The 19,513-nt window shown below is 43.4% G+C and overlaps 1 protein-coding gene and 1 pseudogene across 1 annotated transcript in view; one reads left to right on the forward strand and one right to left on the reverse strand.

Moving 5' to 3' along the window:
- The window catches only part of LOC139424237 (uncharacterized), a 511,968-nt gene that overhangs the window by 311,964 nt on the left and 180,491 nt on the right, over positions 1 to 19,513 (forward strand). The window contains 1 exon segment of the mRNA XM_071175916.1: positions 19,293 to 19,329. Coding sequence (XP_071032017.1) covers positions 19,293 to 19,329 — 37 coding nt within the window.
- Positions 1,494 to 8,874, reverse strand: LOC139424382 (zinc finger protein 271-like; annotated as a pseudogene).

The following is a 19,513-nucleotide window of genomic DNA, read 5'->3' on the forward strand; positions in this document are numbered from 1 at the left end:
TTAGAGTCTCGCTCCTTGAAAGCGGCAGCTCCACCCTTTTGTTTAGTGCAGATGTTGCCTGTAATCCATGGCTTCTGGATGCAGTTTTTACATAGAGTTGTGGCCAAAAGTTTTGAGAATGACACAAATATTAATTTCCACAAAGTTTGCTGCTTCAGTGTCTTTAGATATTTTTGTCAGATGTTACTATGGAATACTGAAGTATAATTACAAGCAATTCATAAGTGTCAAAGGCTTTTATTGACAGTTACATGAAGTTGATGCAAAGAGTCAATATTTGCAGTGTTTGCCCTTCTTTTTCAGGACCTCTGCAATCCGCCCTGGCATGCTGTCAATTAACTTCTGGGCCACATCCTGACTGATGGCTGCCCATTCTTGCATAATCAATGCTTGGAGTTTGTCAGAATTTGTGGGGTTTTGTTTGTCCACCTGCCTCTTGAGGATTGACCACAAGTTCTCAATGGGATTAAGGTCTGAGGAGTTTCCTGGCCATGGACCCAAAATATCAATGTTTTGTTCCCCGAGCCACTTTGCCTTAAGGCAAGGTACTCCAGGATCATGCTGGAAAAGGCATTGTTCGTCACCAAACTGTTCCCTGGATGGTTGGGAGAAGTTGCTCTCGGAGGATGTGTTGGTACCATTCTTTACTCATGGCTGTGTTCTTAGGCAAAATTATGAGTGAGTCCACTCCCTTGGCTGAGAAGCAACCCCACACATGAATGGTGTGACCATTGTCCTCATGCAGTGCGACATCTCCTTCCCATAAGATAAAGGATTTAATGTGTTTTTGTATTGAATACATGTATAGTGGAAATTACTACCAGGAACTCAGTCAAACTTTAATGAATAATTATTTTTTATCAGCAAGCTGGAGAGATTGCAACAAACATAATGCACCAGAGTACACATCGGTCAGGAGCTCTTTCGGGGCAGTCCCGTTAGTTCTCTTATATACTGCTTACACAGACAAGTTATATTTACATGATTTACATTATTCATCATGAATTCATCATTAACATTTGGTTCCTGCATGTGACTGGCGTCATCTATCTTAACTTATACAACCTCTTCTGGTCATTCTGCCAAAAGGTCTGAGGGTCCTTGACCATCTCCCCCCTCACATATCTACCCAGCATCTACAGGAACCAATGATTGTATAAGACAAGATGAACAATTTCTCTTCAGACAACATTTCCCCCAGATAGATCAGATAATGGATTTAATTATTAATCTTTTGAATACATGAATACACACCTGGTATTGTTGAAATATTATTCTACATAAAAGTTATTTAATGGATAATAGGAATTAATTAAATAAGATACAGCTCTGAACAACCCCACCCCACCAGACACACACGGCACTCCTACTCCGAGACGCTTGACACATATGGATCCAGAGCTGCATATTATCCACATTATCTACACGTTACCATAACTGACTTAAACAGTTAGAGAATGGGAGTTGGATGACTCTTCACAAGATGTTTTCTATTCAACTTTTAGGGATCTGGAACCGGTGCCAGAGAGGAGGGAGATGAAAGAAAACATGTTTGAGCTTTCTGGTGTTTTTTCAATGACCCTGAATAAGCAAAGCTCTTTCCACATAGACAGGAGTAAGGTTTCTCTCCAGTGTGTGTGAGCTGGTGTGTAGTCAGGCTGGAATCTTGAGAAAAACTCTTCTCACACTGATCACAGCTATAAGGTTTCTCTCCTGTGTGTATGCGTTGGTGTTTAGTCAGGTGTTCTGACGTCCTGAAACTCTTCCCACACTGATCACAGCTATAAGGTTTCTCTCCAGTGTGTGTGAGATGGTGTTTGGTCAGGGTGAAATCTCGAGCAAAACTCTTTCCACATTGATCACAGCTATAAGGCTTCTCTCCTGTGTGTATGCGCTGGTGTGTAGTCAGGTGTCCTAAATTCCTGAAGCTCTTCCCACACTGATCACAGTTATAAGGCTTCTCGCCCGTGTGTATGCGCTGGTGTATAGTCAGGTATCCTGAACGATTGAAGCTCTTCCCACACTGATCACAGCTATAAGGCTTCTCTCCTGTGTGTATGCGCTGGTGTGTAATCAGGGCTCCTGAATGATTGAAACTCTTCCCACACTGATCACAGCTATAAGGCTTCTCTCCCGTGTGTATGCGCTGGTGTGCAGTCAGGTTTCCTGAACGATTGAAGCTCTTCCCACACTGATCACAGCTGTAAGGCTTCTCGCCTGTGTGTATGCGCTGGTGTGCAGTTAGGTCTCCTGATTGATTGAAGCTCTTCCCACACTGATCACAGCTGTAAGGCTTCTCTCCTGTGTGTAAGCGTTGGTGTATAGTCAGGTGTCCTGATTGATTGAAGCTCTTCCCACACTGATCACAGCTATAAGGCTTTTCTCCTGTGTGTGTGCGTTGGTGTTCGCTCAGGGTTCCTGAATGATTAAAGCTCTTCCCACACTGATCACAGCTATAAGGCTTCTCTCCTGTGTGTATGCGTTGGTGTGTAGTCAGGTGTCCTGAATGATTGAAGCTTTTCCCACACTGATCACAGCCATAAGGCCTCTCTCCTGTGTGTATACGCTGGTGTGTAATTAGGGATCCTGAAAGAATGAAGCTCTTCCCACACTGATCGCAGCTATAAGGCTTCTCTCCTGTGTGTATGCGCTGGTGTGTAACTAGGGATCCTGAATGATTGAAGCTCTTCCCACACTGATCACAGCTATAAGGCTTCTCTCCTGTGTGTATACGCTGGTGTGTAGTCAGGTGTCCTGAACGATTGAAGCTCTTCCCACACTGAACACAGCCATAAGGCCTCTCTCCTGTGTGTATGCGCTGGTGTGTAGTCAGTTGTCCTGAACGATTGAAGTTCTTCCCACACTGATCACAGCTATAAGGCTTCTGTACTGTGTGTATGTGCTGGTGTGCAGTCAGATCTCCTGACATCCTGAAGCTCTTCCCACAATGATGACAGCTATAAGGCTTCTCTCCTGTGTGTATGCGTTGGTGTGTAGTCAGTGCTCCTGATTGATTGAAGCCCTTCCCACACCAATCACAGCTATAAGGCTTCTCTCCTGTGTGTATGCGTTGGTGTGTAGTCAGGTGTCCTGATTGATTGAAGCTCTTCCCACACTGATCACAGCTATAAGGTCTCTCCCCAGTGTGAATCCGCTGGTGAATTATCAATTCTGTCTGTTTGGCAAAACTCTTCCCACAGTCAGAACAGCAGTGGTGAGGTTTCTTCCCTATACGTCTCTGCTGATGTTTACTGAGATGTTCTGATCTGGAGAGACTCTTCTCTTTCTTGTCAGCATCATGTTGTTGTTGAGGCTCCCCAGATGATAAGCCCCTCCCATTGAGAGAGCAACGGTTAGGGCTGTCCGCTGTGAAACAAAGATATTGAATAGCAGGTTAACTAATGGGACTTTGATAAATACAGAAAATTGCAGCCTTATCTCTTTATCTTGCCCCTTCCTTTCATTGTGTGACAAGCCGTCATATCGGGTTAGTCAACTAGGGACTTTTCCTTGCATGATGTTAGTAATCAATTCAACCTATACTGTGTGAGTATGTATTTCTGTGTGGTAGTTAGTAAATAAATTAGCCAATTTGTGTATCACTGAATTCAGAATGAAACTGATGAGGTAAGACTTAATAATTGACTGATTGAGGTAAGAGATATCTATAGAGTTTAGTCGGGAGATAGTAACTCATGAAATAACTTCTCCCGTGGTGCCCCAAGTTACTACTGAGTTAATTGTTACATTATTAATTTAATCACATAATGATTAAACAGTTAATTGTTTTTATAAAATAGCAGTCAACACATTAATAGTCATGTCACGACAGTGAATTCGTGCAAAATAATGACACGTGCGCTGCTCGTGCTAGCACATGCACAGATTAAATATTCCTCTATGAATCTGATGAAGGCCTTTACATGTCCTAATGAATTCTCAAGATTGCTCAGAAAACCAGGTGTTTTTAAAGGCGTATGCTTACCTCGATTATGACCTTAAGCCAATTAAGATATTTACACGACTATTGCCATACTCGGGCCAACTGCCAGAACTAGTTTAATGTCAAATGATGTGTGCATGTAAACACATGCACTAGTTATTTTGTTGCTTTGACAAAGTCCTTTTGAAGACTATTATCAATGTGATTAGTGACCCTCATTTTAAGGTCAAACCTGTTACATGAACTGAACTCTCGTTTTAATATGGTTTAACTATTCCTTTAAAAAATAAGAAAAAAAAGAAACATTGAACATCTAATAGTCAAATCGCAGAGTAAAAGCAGGTGAGCTGGTTCTACTCTATCAATTTACTGCTGTTTTGTGGTGGGAAACTGAGCAAGTCAACTCCTAAATCCAGACAGACATGCTACCAATGTTTTAACATTCATTTTTTTTGTGAAGATTGCATTCAATTGCCACTCCCTGTTGCACAAAACAACCTTCCATTCCCCATGTCACACGCATTTTTTTGGATCCTTTAAAGCACTATTTTACCCATGTAATCGGCTTGTTTTGTTGTTTTCAGTAGTCCCCTGTTACATGCTGACCAAAGCAAACCAGACACGCGTGTATCTGCGCGCGTCATCACGTGCACGTTGATTTTGTTCACCCACACCAGAAGTGATCAGGACATGCAGGTTGAAATATGAAAACAAAATTAACCAATTATATTAATTTGGGGACAGGTCATAAAGCATTAAACATGTTTGGCAATTTAGCTAGCTAGCCTGCTGCTGCTAGCTAACGTGTCCTGGTATATAAACATTGGGTTGTTATTTACCTGAAATGCAACTGACAATTAATCCACAGATAAAATGGTAAACCGAATTTGTTTCTCGTCATCTCTCATCCTTCCTTGAAGCTTCTTTTTCTTCTTTGAACTTTATATGGCGGTTGGCAACCAAGTTTACAGCATTACTACAACCTACCGGAGTGTGGACCTAAATTCATCTTTCAATCACCCACGTGGGATATGCTCCTAAAAACCAACAAGGAGATGGGAAATGCCGAACTTGCAGGCAGTTGAGTGTCACCAATTGAACCAATTTCTATTTGACGATCGCTGACGCCCGCGAGCAGCGTGGGTGCAATGATTGAACCACATTTATGTGCATGTGACGCGAGCAGTGTGGTCAGCATGTTACTTTATTTGGCACATAGGCACTTGGTATAGTAATATTTTAATTCAATGTTTTGAAATGGGGAAAAAAAGACATGTATTAAGATGTACATGACAGAATGTTAAAATTAGGTGAAAAATATTTTTGGACCAAGGTACACTTAAAAATCGGTGGAATGACCGATATTTTCATCAATATATAATTATTAAATTAATGACTAAAGTTCATAGAGATGGCAGAATTCTGATATGACGTCATTGTTTTAGCACTATCCACTGAGTTCTGAAACAATGGTGCGCAACATTGTGTTGATTGATTGGAACATTGAACAATCTACTTTTTTGTTTTTTCAAATTGCCGACATCTTGAAGCTAAAATTAGGATCATGTTTACTGTGCTAATGACCATACCAACAGTAAAGGACAGCAAAGTAGAATACAGCGAACTCAGCAAAATGAGTAATTTGTGGTAAGTAATGCAGGCCGCCATCTTTATGCACCTCCGCTATTGTTTCAGAAGCAGACTGTAGTCTAATCTACACACCACGGTTCTTACTTAATGAAATCAAATCTCCATCTTCCTTCTCTTCTCCTCTCTCAGTTCCATTCTGCCCCGGTGTTTTCCTGCAGTCAACCAGACCCAGCAGTAAAGCAGTCCCGAGAGACGTTTGACCTGGGGACTCCAGGAGTGTAGAGGGGAACGGAATAGCTTTGTCCTGTTGGACACAAGAAATATTAATCATAGTTAATTATTAAACTAAATATTTGATTAATTTAGTCTACAACTCTGATTGATTTGGGTGTATCCCTAGAATAACTCCTTTTCTTCAAATGTTCAATCGTTCACTACTTCCCACTAATCTAATAGTATTGGGTTGGTGGAGGCATGGGCTAGTCAGTTTCCACCATATTTATTGATTAGGTTGTTACGAGTGTACTGATAAAAGAAGGACACGTGACATGCCAGCAACTTTGAGAAAAAACACTGAATGGCCAGGTTGACACCAGCTACCACAGGCCTTTTCAAAAATGTATCTTCCTAAAATGTCATCTTAAACCTGATCATAACCACACTGCTAACCTTATGCAACTTAAAATCAAAAAATAACATTTTCTACAAAAAGAACAATATCTACGATATACATTTTTGACTTTGACTGTTAACAACTGCCTTCCATTTTTTTTAAAAGAAAGTATTTGTCATTGCCATTACATATTAGAAGGCAATCGCTGGGAATTAATTGGGTTTAGTTACAGGAATGTGGTGTCTCACCCCACAAAAGGGGAGCTACAGAAAAGTTAGGAGAATGAATGTGGACAGAATAAAAGCTTTGGATGGGTGGGTGATAACCGGAAGAGGCAGATGGGATTGTATTGCAGGAACTTTAGCCCCACGGTATCGTGGGGAGTCCACAATGGCTCCTCCCACCTCCAGTAGTTGATTTACACGTGTTGGAGAGAGTAAAGAAAGACAGGGAGGGGGTTGATCCATGACAGTTCTTTAAAAGGCGACTAGAAACTGGAAATCAGTATTTTTTTGCCCATATATACAGATGGATCAAAAGACCCAAGGACAGGTCAGACTGGACCAGCCTTTGTTGAACAGGAAAGTGAGGTGGCTGTCAGGAGACGTATTACAGACCACCTGGCTGTGTACATGGCAGAGCTGATGGCCGTACTGCAGTGGGCAGAAGAAGTCAAACCAGACAGTGTAGTTATATGTTCTGACTCATGTGCTGTGTTTATGAGTCTACAATCATTTAGCTCACATGGGGGGCGGCAGGGTAGCCTAGTGGTTAGAGCGTTGGACTAGTAACCGGAAGGTTGCAAGTTCAAATCCCAGAGCTTACAAGGTACAAATCTGTCGTTCTGCCCCTGAACAGGCCTGTTCCTAGGCCGTCATTGAAAGTAAGAATTTGTTCTTAACTGACTTGCCTAGTTAAATAAAGGTAAAATTATTATTTTTAAATATAAAAAAATAGCAGACAAGGAGCACTACATGAGGGAATTCAAATTCCTGCCCGGGTGAGACAGATGGGTGTCCACATAAGCTTTGCTCGGGTCCCAGCCCATGTGGGGGTGGAAGGGAATGAGGAAGTAGATGTGCTAGTTAAACACGTCCTTAGGAGACAGGAGGTGGAGGAGCCAATGAGCAAGGCAGAGGCTGAGGGAATGATATGGGCAGTGGTGGTGCAGAGATGGCAGGAGCAGTGGAACAGTGACAATAAGGGCAGGCATTCATTGTTTATATTTGAGTCATTTAGCAGAAACTCTTATCTAGAGCGACTTACAGGAGCAATTAGGGTTAAGTTGCTCAAAGGTACATTGACAGATTTTTCACCTAGTCGGCTCAGGTTACTGGCCCAATGCTCTAAACCACTAGGCGACCTGCCACCCCTATTCCAGGTACAGAGTAAAGTAGTGGAACAGTGACGGTAGTAATGGACAGAATAGAGGAGGCTTTCCTTACAAGGGTAAGAGTAGGACACAGCCAGCTGAATAAGTGATTACATGTGATGGGAAATCATTCAACAGGAAGATGTGAATACAGTACAGTAGGTGGCCTAATGCACCATAACGTTGTATGCCAACAGCCGATAAACCCCACAGAAGAAGGTGAACAGTGGAGGTGAACAGGAGGAAGGAGAGATAATTAAGAAATAGACACAGATTCCTAAACATGATAAAGTTGTAGCTTACTTTGCCGAAGGAAAACAAATTCCAACAAGTTTTACCGTCGTTTTTGTCCATCCATTAACACAGTCCACAGGGATGTGGTGGATCACAGATTATGAATACTAGGCCTAGACATTTTATATAGCACATCTGGCCTATACTGTTAAAAGGAAATCAAACTTACCGGATCCATTGTTGAAACTATGCATTTCTTCGCTTGTCTTATTTTATAAGTGTGTTGGCTACAGTAGTGCAGTTACTTTGTTTTAAGTGTTCCGGGAGTCGACATTTCCTTCCGCAGGAAGGGCACTGAGTCCTTAACGAAACACAAAACATGGCGACAATGTATCTTGCTTCGGATCTGAAACCAGTAGTAAACAAAAACATCAATGCCAGTTCAACTTAAAACACATATGACATTCCTGCGCCACAATAATATTGTCGCCGAGGATGGCTTGCTAGTTAGTGTTTGATTCAGATCATCCGTTTTGTCATATAACAGCCTAGCTAGGTAGCGAAATGCTAACTAGACTCGGGAGTTCGTGTGGGACATATGTGCTTCAGGAGACTGTGGGTTTGATATTATTCCACCATGGGCAACAACAACTGGCTACTAGTTCGTTTTCTGACATATGTCCAACTCAGAGCCAGTTTATCCACTGACCATCGCATTTGAAAGAACAACAGGCTGGCTAGTTAGTATTCTGACTCACACTGGCCATGCAGTAGCAAAATACACAGCTATCTCGATTTAAGAGTTCCTAGTAGAGATATTTAAAGAAATTAGAATATAGGAACCCCATTCGTTAATGAATGGAGGAACGTATATCGCCTCACCCAGCAAGACGGTCGACCAATCTTGTTCACGGTGTCATGCTGGGTCACAAGGTTGCCAAACGAATCGTCACTCACAATCCCTTCTCATAGTCAGGGTATGAGTCGAGAAACCTGCATATTTTCCTCCACCGTAGATAATGTCACGATTCCAAATCTATACGATATTACAGAGAACAAGTAAATTATCTCACATACAGGAAAATATTTGTAAAGACGAAATTGTTCTGCTTTTTCTTCTTCAGTTGACTTTATTGGTGTGTGTCAACCAATATTTTTCATTATCGCCCCCAACTGGACTATTGAATAAAGCCATTACACTTTAGGGCCGCCTTGTTTACAGTATGGGTCGCGACCCGGACCTGTTAATGGTGGGTCGCGGCGTGTCAGTGTACATTTATAATTGTTTCATTAACTACTGTTATTGATTTGGCCAAGTGCATCTGTGCTTTCTGCTTAATTAAGCAGCGGTCTCTGCTCAGTTTGGCAGCTGCGCGAGTGAGAGATGCCTGTGTGCTTCCGGGTTTACCGGATCTCTTTTTCTGCAGTTCTCTTGAAGATCACTCCGCGACACACACGACGCAGCGCAGTCGTTCAGGAAATAGATGAAGCGCTGTCAGCCACTGACTTGTCATTCCCACTCGCTGTCGTCATCAAATGGAATCATGCTAGCCATAGGTTCTGACTGAGCTCAATTGTCATGAAACGCATATACAGCGATGAGGTTCTCTCTCTTTCATACAAATGTATAACGAGGAGCGCCCACAATATGTTTTGTGTGTGGAAGTGCTTAGCAATGATACTTGCATAACGAACAAATTATTAAAACGACACGTCCTGACCAAACATCCACAGCATGATGGTAAACCCAGAGAGTTATTTCAGAACAGGGTAGAATGCTTCAGGAACTCTCATAGTAGTAGATGTGAGTTTCTCTTTCAAACAATCCCCTGGCCTTGTACACAGCTAATAGCTAACATTCGCCAAAACAAGATAGCTACTGATACTGCAACCCTAAGTAACAGTACAGACGAAGATGAAAAATGATCAGGCCTACTTTACATCTTACCGTATACATTATTGTTGTTAACTAGTCTAGGTTGGAACTGTTGCTGTTAAAATACAATAATAATTGTTATTCTGGAATTAACTGATTGAAGCAAGATACTTTTTGAGGCAAACACTCAGTTCTGGGTTGTTCATGTACAGTAGGAAGCGATCTCCTGCCTGACTGAGAAAGCAGTAGATGTTCTGGTCCAGTTTGGCACCACATCCCTATGTGAGTCAGGGTTCTCAACTCTGACACTTAACAACATGTACAGAAACAGTCTCAAGGCTGAGCTTGACCTCAGTGTTACACTGTCAAAAACAGAGCCCAGAATAGACCTGCTCTCATTAGGACTGTGTGGGGGTTTTCTGGTCTACAGATGTGATCAATCACTTTATTCCAGGACAGAATAAAAACATATGTATTGTATTTTGACAGCAACAGTTCCAACCTAGACTTTCTTTCAACAATAATTTATACAATAAGATGCACAGTAGGCCTGATCATTTTAATTTCTACAGTAATATGTACAGTGTGTGTGTGTTCTGTTATTCATCTGTGTGATGTGATCAATCCGTTTATTCCAGTTAAGAATGAAAATGACTGATTGTATTTTAACAGCAACAGTTCCAACCTAGACAGATATGTGTTTTTAATGGAGGAAAATAAACTAATGCATATTTATATGGATATTTCATTATTATTTGTTTTTGTCTATATTGCATTTGTTTTAGGCATAAGAGCAATAAAATGTACAATATTTATTTATATTTATGAATAGCTTGGGTCCCAGGAAAACACAGAATATCTAATTCGGGTCCCAGGCTGAAAATGTTTAAGAACCCCTGCTTTAGGAACAGGCAGAAATGTATGCACTTACTCTATTTCCTTTAAGAAATGTGGGAGGGTCATGCTTTTTCCATTTCAGTCAGGGAGAGGGTTTAGTGTTTTTATATTCAGTCCAGGGGAGGGTCATTCTTTTTCCATTTCAGTCAGTGAGAGGGTTTAGTGTTTTTATAGTCAGTCCAGGGGAAGGTCATATCATTTGTAATGGATTAAATGTCAGTATTTGTCACCATTTTGGAATGTACGTATTGAATTCCCATCTAACTTCTGTGCACAACCCTCCTCTCTCTCTCTCTCTCTCTCTTTTCTTTCCCTCTCCCTCTCTCTCTCTCTCTCTCTCTCTCTCCCTCTCTCTCTCTCTCTTTTCTTTATCTCTCTCTCTCTCTCTCTCTCTCTTCTTTATCTCTCTCGCTCCCTCAATTTCAATTTAAGGTGCTTTATTGGCATGGGAAACATATGTTTTCATTGCCAAAGTAAGTAAAATAGATAATAAACTAAAGGAAAATGAACAATAAAAAAATTAACAGTAAACATTACACTCACAAAAGGTCAAATTGAATGAAGACATTTCAAAAGTCATATTATGTCTATATACAGTGTTGTTATGATGTGCAAATAGTTAATGTACAAAATAAAATTAAAATAAACATAAATATAGGTTGTATTTACAATGGTGTTTGTTCTTCATTGCTGCTGCGATTGCACACTGTGGTATTTCACCTAATAGATATGTGAGTTTATCAAAATCGTATTTGTTTTCTAATTCTTTGCGGGTCTGTTTAATCTGAGGGAAATATGTGTCTCTAATATGGTCATACATTTGGCAGGAAGTTAGCAAGTGCAGCTCAGTTTCCACCTTATTTTGTGGGCAGTGTGCACATAGCCTGTCTTCTCTTGAGAGCCATGTCTGTCTACGGCGGACTTTCTCAACAGCAAAGCTATGCTCACTGAGTCTGTACATAGTCAAAGATTTCCTTCATTCTGGGTCAGTCACAGAGGTCAGGTATTCTGCCACCGTGTCCTCTCTGTTTAGGGCCTAATAGCTTCTAGTTTGCTCTCTTTTTCCTTCTTCATCCCCTGAAGATTTCTCCAGCAGTTCACTTAATCCTGGCTCATCAACCCCATTACTCCTCAAAACTAATAACAATCGCTCCCTTTCCCTCACATATTTCTGGCAATGATCACACCTCCCAGTCAGATGTCTCCCCACCAATTTCAATGTAATATTGAGCCTTGTGTTTCTCAGCCTTGTGACAACACTTTCCTCCCTTCTCTCTCGGCCTGAGGACCTCCCTGCCCCCACTTTTTCCTGGATCTCATACAGGTGTCTTCCCTTTCTCTCCTTGTTCCTGGATCTCATACAAGTGTCTTCCCTTTCTCTCCTTGTTCCTGTATCTCATACAAGTGTCTTCCCTTTCTCTCCTTGTTCCTGTATCTCATACAAGTGTCTTCCCTTTCTCTCCTTGTTCCTGGATCTCATACAGGTGTCTTCCCTTTCTCTCCTTGTTCCACAACTCTTGCCATTTGTTTTATTAACCCCTTGGCTTCTGCTTTACGGATTGACAATCCCATCTCAACATTATGCAGTTACCTGTATGTGCTTGTGATAAAATGTCAACTTCCACAGTTCTTTTTTTGAAACTATTGATCCTCTGTGGATAAATGATGCTCTCTGGTGTATTTTGAAAATTTAGAGTGAGCTCCTGTGGTTGGATAAAAAAAAATAATTTGTATTATATTTTTTTGCCTCTTGGGCTTAGTCAGCACCTGACTCACACAATTGGCCAGTAACATTTATTTATTATGCAGTTGATTTGTTTATTTTTTCTTAATCAGTTATCCATCAAGGCATTGTCCCCCAGTTACCCACGTGGTTACCCGACCTCTTCTCCTCCCCCAATCTTACGATTGTCATGTCTACTCCCACTCCCCCTCTCTGATGCTTGACGTCTCCGGTCTACTAACCACCGGTCCTGGCAACCAATCATTACGCACACCAGGCAACCTTCATTACGCACACCAGGCAACTTTCATTACGCACACCTCCGCCTCATCATTAGGTACACCTGGACTTAATCACATCCCTGATTACTTCTCCCTTATTTAGCCCTCTGTTATCATCAGTCCTTAGGTGTTATTGTTTTTTCTCACGTTCAGTACGCTCCCTGTGTTTGTGCTTTTGTATTTGTTCAGTATTAAAACTCACCTTCTACACCTGCTTCCTGACTCCTAATGATTAGCAGTGGCAGCAGCAGCAGACTGTCTACACTGAGAGCGGGTTCCTTCGTGCTCCTGTCATTGGCGGTTGCAGTAAAAAAAATACATATATATATATATATATATATATACAGTACCAGTCAAAAGTTTACATACCTACTCATTGTCACACCCTGACCATAGTTTACTTTGTATATTTCTATGTTGTGGTTGGTCAGGGTGTGATCTGAGTGGGCATTCTATGTTACATGTCTAGTTTGTCTAGTTCTATGTTCGGCCTGATATGGTTCTCAATCAGAGGCAGGTGTTCGTCATTGTCTCTGATTGGGAACCATATTTAGGTAGCCTGGGTTTCACTGTGTGTTGGTGGGTGATTGTTCCTGTCTATGTGTTTTCACCAGATAGGCTGTTTAGGTTTTCGTTACGTTCTTTATTTTGTAGTGTTTGTATTGATTCGTGTTTTACGTTTGTTTATTAAAACATGGATCGCAATCGACACGCTGCATTTTGGTCCGACTCTCCTTCTCATATAGAAAACCGTTACACTCATTCAAGGGTTTTTCTTTGTTTTGACTATTTTCTACTTTGTAGAATAATAGTGAAGACATCAAAACTATGAAACAACACATGGAATCATTAGGTAACCAACAAAGTGTTAAACAAATCAAAACATATTTTACATTTGAGATTGTTCCACCCTTTGCCTTGATGACTGCTTTTCACACTCTTGGTATTCTCTCAACCAGCTTTAGTCACCTGGAATGCATTTCAATTAACATGTGTGCTTTCCTAAAATGTTATTTGTGTAATTTCATTTCTTAATGCGTTTGAGCCAATCAGTTGTGTTGTGACAAGGTAGGTGTGGTATACAGAAGATAGCCCTATTTGGTAAAAGACCAAGTCCATATTTTGGAAAGAACAGCTCAAATAAGCAGAAGAAAACGACAGTCCATCATTACTTTAAGACATGTCAATACGGAAAATGTCAAGAACTTTGAACGTTTCTTCAAGTGCAGTCGCAAAAACCGTCAAGCGCTGTGAAGGAACTGTCTCTCATGAGGACCATCACAGGAAGGGAAGACCCAGCGATACCTCTGCTGCAGAGGATAAGTTCATTACAGGCTGAACACACCGTTCGCATTGCGTGCGTGAGCGTTGCAAAATACATTTAGAAATCTATCATTTAATTATTGCATCCCCACTGCTCGCTCGTGCCAACGAGCTTCTGCGTTGCCAAGGGCTAAAATAGAAGTCAGTTCTATTTGTGATGCAGATCGTGCTGCAAGTCCTGCCTCTCCCATCTCCTCATTGGTTTTTAGAAGCAGGTACCCACGTGCCATTTCCTCATTGCTTATACCCACGTGGGTGACTGAAAGAAGAATGAGGTCAGTGGCGGTAATGCACCTAATTTATGAAAGTTGCCAATCGCAATATAAAGTCAAGAGGACAAAAAGTCTGGAAGGAGGAGAGATGACTAGAAACGATTCGGTTGACCGTTTTGTGTGGATTAATTGGCGGAGTAGAGGACCTTGTGCATTTCAGGTAAAATAACAACTCAATGTTTATATCCCAGGACAAATTAGCTAGCAACAGCAAGCTATCTAAATAGGACAAATTAGCTAGCAAGTGCAAACTAGCTAGCTAAATTGCTATAAATGTTTAATGCCTTTCGACCTGTCCCCAAATTAATATAATTGGATCAGAGTTTGTTTTGATATTTTTACCTGCGTATCATTATCGCCATTGGTTTGGGGGGACAAAATGAATGTATGCACGATGGTGCACAGGCGCAGCCTGTTTCGGTTCCTTGTTCTAGTTAACTGCACCTCAGATTGCATACCAAATAAATGCTTCACAGAGTTCAAGCAACAGACACATCTCAACACACCTGTTCAGGGGAGATTGCGTGAATCCGGAATTCTTGGTCAAATTGCTGCAAAGAAACCACAACTAAAAAAGACATCAATAATAAGAAGAGACTTGCTTGGGCCAAGAAAGATGAGCAATGGACATTAGACCGGTGGAAATCTGTCCTTTTGTCTGATGAGTCCTAATTTGAGATTCTTTGTTCCAACTGACGTGTCTTTGTGAGACGCAGAGTAGGTGAACAGATGATCTCTGCATGTGTGGTTCCCACCGTGAAGCATGGAGGAGGAGGTGTGATGGTGTGGGTGTGCTTTGCTGGTGACACTGTCAGTTATTTATTTAGAATTCAAGGCACACTTAACCAGCATGGCTACCACAGTATTCTGCAGTGATACTCCATCCCATCGTGTTTGTGCATCCCATCTTGTTTGTGGAACTATCATTTGTTTTTCAACAATGACTCAAAACATGCCTCCAGAATGTGTAAGGGCTATTTGACCAAGAAGGAGAGTGATGGAGGGCTGCATCAGGTGATCTGGCCTCCACAATCACCCAACCTCAACCCAATTGAGATGGTTTGGGATGAGTTCGACTGCAGAGTGAAGGAAAAGCAGCCAAAGAGTGCTCAGTATATGTGGGAACTCCTTCAAGACTGTTGGAAAAGCATTCCTCATGAAGCTGGTTGAGAGAAGGCCAAGAATGTGCTCAGGTGTCATCAAGGGAAAGGGTGGCTACTTCGAAGAATCAAAAATATAAAATATATTTTGATTTGTTGAACACTTTTTTGGTTACTACATGATTCCAAATGTGTTATTTCATAGTTCTGATGTCTTCACTATTATTATACATTGTAGAAAATAGTACAATTAAAGAAAAACCCTTGAATGAGTAGGTGTGTCCATACTATTGACTGGCCCCTGCATTAATCCAGCCCTGATGGCATCACACAATTCTGCCAGGACCACAGCTCGTGAGAAAGAGAGTGGAATGAGTATAACTAACCTATAGCGTATGGTTCATTTTGCCCACATGGGGCCAACCCACAGAGGACCCGGGCCACACTAGAAGAGATCCAGGACTCCAACCACAATGGAAACATTGCTGGCACACAATGTGAGGAACACGGAGGAGAGGGTGCTCCTTTGTCATTGGCAGTCAGGGCATGTCAATATCAGGCAGGAGCTGTGTCCAGTGACGGGATGCTCCCCCAGTTTTAGCAGGCTGGACCGGCACATGGACTCACACACAGAGCTCAACAGAGCATAGAGGAGACAGGCTTTAGATGCCGTTAGGAGACGGCTGACGATGGAGCGGTTGGTGACGTTGAGGGCTTCGATCCCTGTCATCCTACTGGCGACCCATTTGGATAATGTGAAGGTTGCGATGCAGGACTTTTTAGATTCACCTCCTTTGGCAGAGGAAGAGGAGGACGTGGGCATCAAAGATTATTCCTGCAACTGCCAAGTGCCGATCCGCATCTAGGGGAACGTCTCGCTCGTTCAACTTCCGCATCTAGTTCAACATACACTCAAGGGCTCCCCCTGGCTGGGCCATCCAGGGGCGCTATGCTGTCAGTCTTGCAAGGACGTCTCCGTGAGGGTCATGGCTAGCATTCTAGCAAACCATCATCATGGGTTTGGTTAGCTAGCTAACTTGGCTAGCTAGTGTCATCGGCAAAACTTGTACTTAGCTGAGTCGATCTCTCTCAGGTCTGTGATTTTAAGGGTGCAGACATTCTCTTTTTTCCCACCGAACTCAGCACGACCTGCATACTCTGGCATCTACTATGACCCAGCCTATTGGAACAACAGCAGTGAGAGCCACCCCCCCTGGCTGAGGTTCCATATTGGTATCTTCCGTTGGCAGCTCTACCCCCACCGAGAACCCAACATGGTACCTCTTGCCCAGCAGCTTAGCACTCACTGTATCTTCAGCGCAGGTCTGGCGATGTGTGTGTGTGTTCTGGAGGGGGCTCTGGCTCCTGATTGATGAAGGACTGAAGTGTCAGATGTGGTGGGTAGCACCCTGGAACTTCATGTGGTTCACTGAGCCAATGCTTGTTCTACTGTTACAGTCACCGCTTGAGTTCCAATATTTTCACCTGTAGTGTACACTCCTTCACTACTTCCCACAAATCTAAAAGCATTGGATTGGTGGAGGCATGGATTAGTGGGAGTTTCCACCATATTTCTTATAACTGTAATTTAATTTGTAATCATTGAAGGGAAGTGAACAAGTGTACACTTTTGGATGAAGGAGAGATAATTGGGACAGACTGTAGTTGTGGTGTTTTGAGTCAGGTGTAGAGAGACCACTAGTGGATTAATAGATTGTAGTTGTGGTGTTTTGAGTCAGGTGTAGGGAGACCACTAGTGGATTAATAGACTGTAGTTGTGGTGTTTTGAGTCAGGTATAGGGACAACACTAGTGGATTAAAATAAGAACTGCAGGATGAAAGCAAACCAACCAGATGAGTGACCCAGTGTGAGTCATGTGTGCAAGCACATGTATGTTTGTGTTTGAGGAACTGTGTGTGTAAGGTTAAAGCTATGATGACTCTCACACCGCTTTCTTCAAGTGTTCTGACTGAAAGTTTTGTGATGACAATTTTATTGATAGAGCTTTCGCCCATAGTTTAGGAATCCCCATTGTTCCTGTGGCTGTGCCCTTCCCCATTCCCGCATTAGATAGTCGACCGTTAGGGTCAGGGTTGATTAGGGAGGTCACCGCTCCTCTGGGCTTGGTGACTAAGGGGGTCACAAGAAGAGAATTAGTCTCTTCCTTATTGACTCTCCTGCGTTTCCCGTGGTGCTAGGCCTACCCTGTTTTTTTTTTCTCCCCAATTTCGTGGTATCCAATTGTTGTAGTAGCTACTATCTTGTCTCATCGCTACAACTCCCGTACGGGCTCGGGAGAGACGAAGGTTGAAAGTCATGCGTCCTCCGATACACAACCCAACCAGCCGCACTGCTTCTTAACACAGCGCACATCCAACCCGGAAGCCAGCCGCACACCAATGTGCCGGAGGAAACACTGTGTACCTGGCAACCTTGGTTAGCGCGCACTGCGCCCGTCCCGCCACAGGAGTCGCTGGTGCGCGATGAGACAAGGACATCCCTACCGACCAAGCCCTCCCTAACCCGGACGACGCTAGGCCAATTGTGCGTCGCCCCACGGACCTCCCGGTCGCGGCCGGTTACGACAGAGCCTGGGTGCGAACCCAGAGTCTCTGATGGCACAGCTGGCGCTGCAGTACAGCCACCCGGGAGGCCCAGGCCTACCCTGGTTAGCTTGTCATAACCCCACTGTTTCTTGGCCACAGAGGGATCTCACGGGGTGGTTGCGAGAGTGCTCGGGGAGGTGTTTATAGGTTTCTGTTGGTGCTATTACGGTGGAGAGTCCAGACCACGTCTCCACCTTGCGCATTCCCCCTGAATATGCCGATTTGGCTCTCGCCTTCTCCAAAAAGAAGGCGATTCAATTACCACCCCATCGACGGGGGGATTGTGCGATAAATCTCCTGGCAGACGCTGCACTTCCCAGGAGTCACATGTATCCCCTCTCACAGGCGGAGACGGAGGCTATGGAAACATATGTGTCCGAATCCCTGCATCAGGGGTACATTCGGTCCTGAACCAGATCACTGTGAGGTATAGTTAGTTACCTGCTACCGCTCATAGCCACAGCGATTGAGTCAATGCACAGGGCGCGCTTCTTCACCAAACTCTATCTCAGGAGCGCTTACAACCTGGTGCGTATCCGGGAGGGGGACGAGTGGACTACGGCTTTCAGTACCACCTCAGGGCACTATCATGCGCATGTACCTCGTCATGCGGTACGGGTTGATGAATGCGGCATTAGTCTTCCAAGCCTTTGTAGATGAGATTTTCAGGGACCTGCATGGGCTGGGTGTAGTGGTGTATATTGATGACATTTTGATATACTCCGCTACACGTGTCGAGCATGTGTCCCTGGGGGGCAGGGTACTTGGTCGCCTGTTGGAGCCTGACCTTTACGTCAAGGCTGAGAAATGCCTGTTCTTCCAACAGTCCATCTCCTTCCTAGGGTATCGCATTTCCACCTCAGGGGTGGAGATGGAGAGTGACCGCATTTCAGACGTGCGTAATTGGCCGACTCCCACCACGGTAAAGGAGGTGCAGCGGTTCTTAGGGTTTACCAACTACTACTGGAGGTTTATCCGGGGTTTTGGTCAGGTAGCGGCTCCCATTTCCTCACTGCTGAAGGGGGGCCCAGTACGCTTGCAGTGGTCAGCTGAGGCGGACAGGGCTTTTAGTCACCTGAGGGCTCTGTTTACCTCGGCTCCGGTGCTGGCCCATCTGAATCCCTCTTTGGCGTTCATAGTAGAGGTTGACGCGTCCAAGGCTGGGTTAGGAGCAGTGCTCTCTCAGCGCTTTGGTACACCACCGAAGCTCCGCCCCTGTGCCTTCTTCTCGAAGAAGCTTAGCCCGGTGGAACGAAACTATGACGTGGGGGACCGGGAGCTGTTGGCTGTCGTCAAGGCCTTGAAGGCGTGGAGACATTGACTTGAGGGGTCTAGACACCCTTTTCTCATCTGGACTGACCACCGTAATCTGGAGTACATCCGGGCGGTGAGGAGACTGACCGCTCGCCAGGCAAGGTGGGCCATGTTTTTCACCCGTTTTGTGTTTACCCTTTCCTACAGACCAGTGTCATGACGTTGGCCTCTTTGGGTATAGCAAGCCCACCCCCCTCTGCCTGCCTCCCCCTTTCCTCCTTTAACTAGGTTGCTGTGGTCAGAGAGATGTCGTAAATTCCTGAGAATCTCCTCATGGACACATAGTAGAGAGAGAGAGTAGAATTGGAGCACAAAGAAATTTCTTCCACCTCACAGAACAAATTTCATGTTCCGGAGAAAATATAAAA

Source organism: Oncorhynchus clarkii, chromosome 13, assembly GCF_045791955.1.
Source record: "Oncorhynchus clarkii lewisi isolate Uvic-CL-2024 chromosome 13, UVic_Ocla_1.0, whole genome shotgun sequence".
Taxonomy (NCBI): domain Eukaryota; kingdom Metazoa; phylum Chordata; class Actinopteri; order Salmoniformes; family Salmonidae; genus Oncorhynchus; species Oncorhynchus clarkii.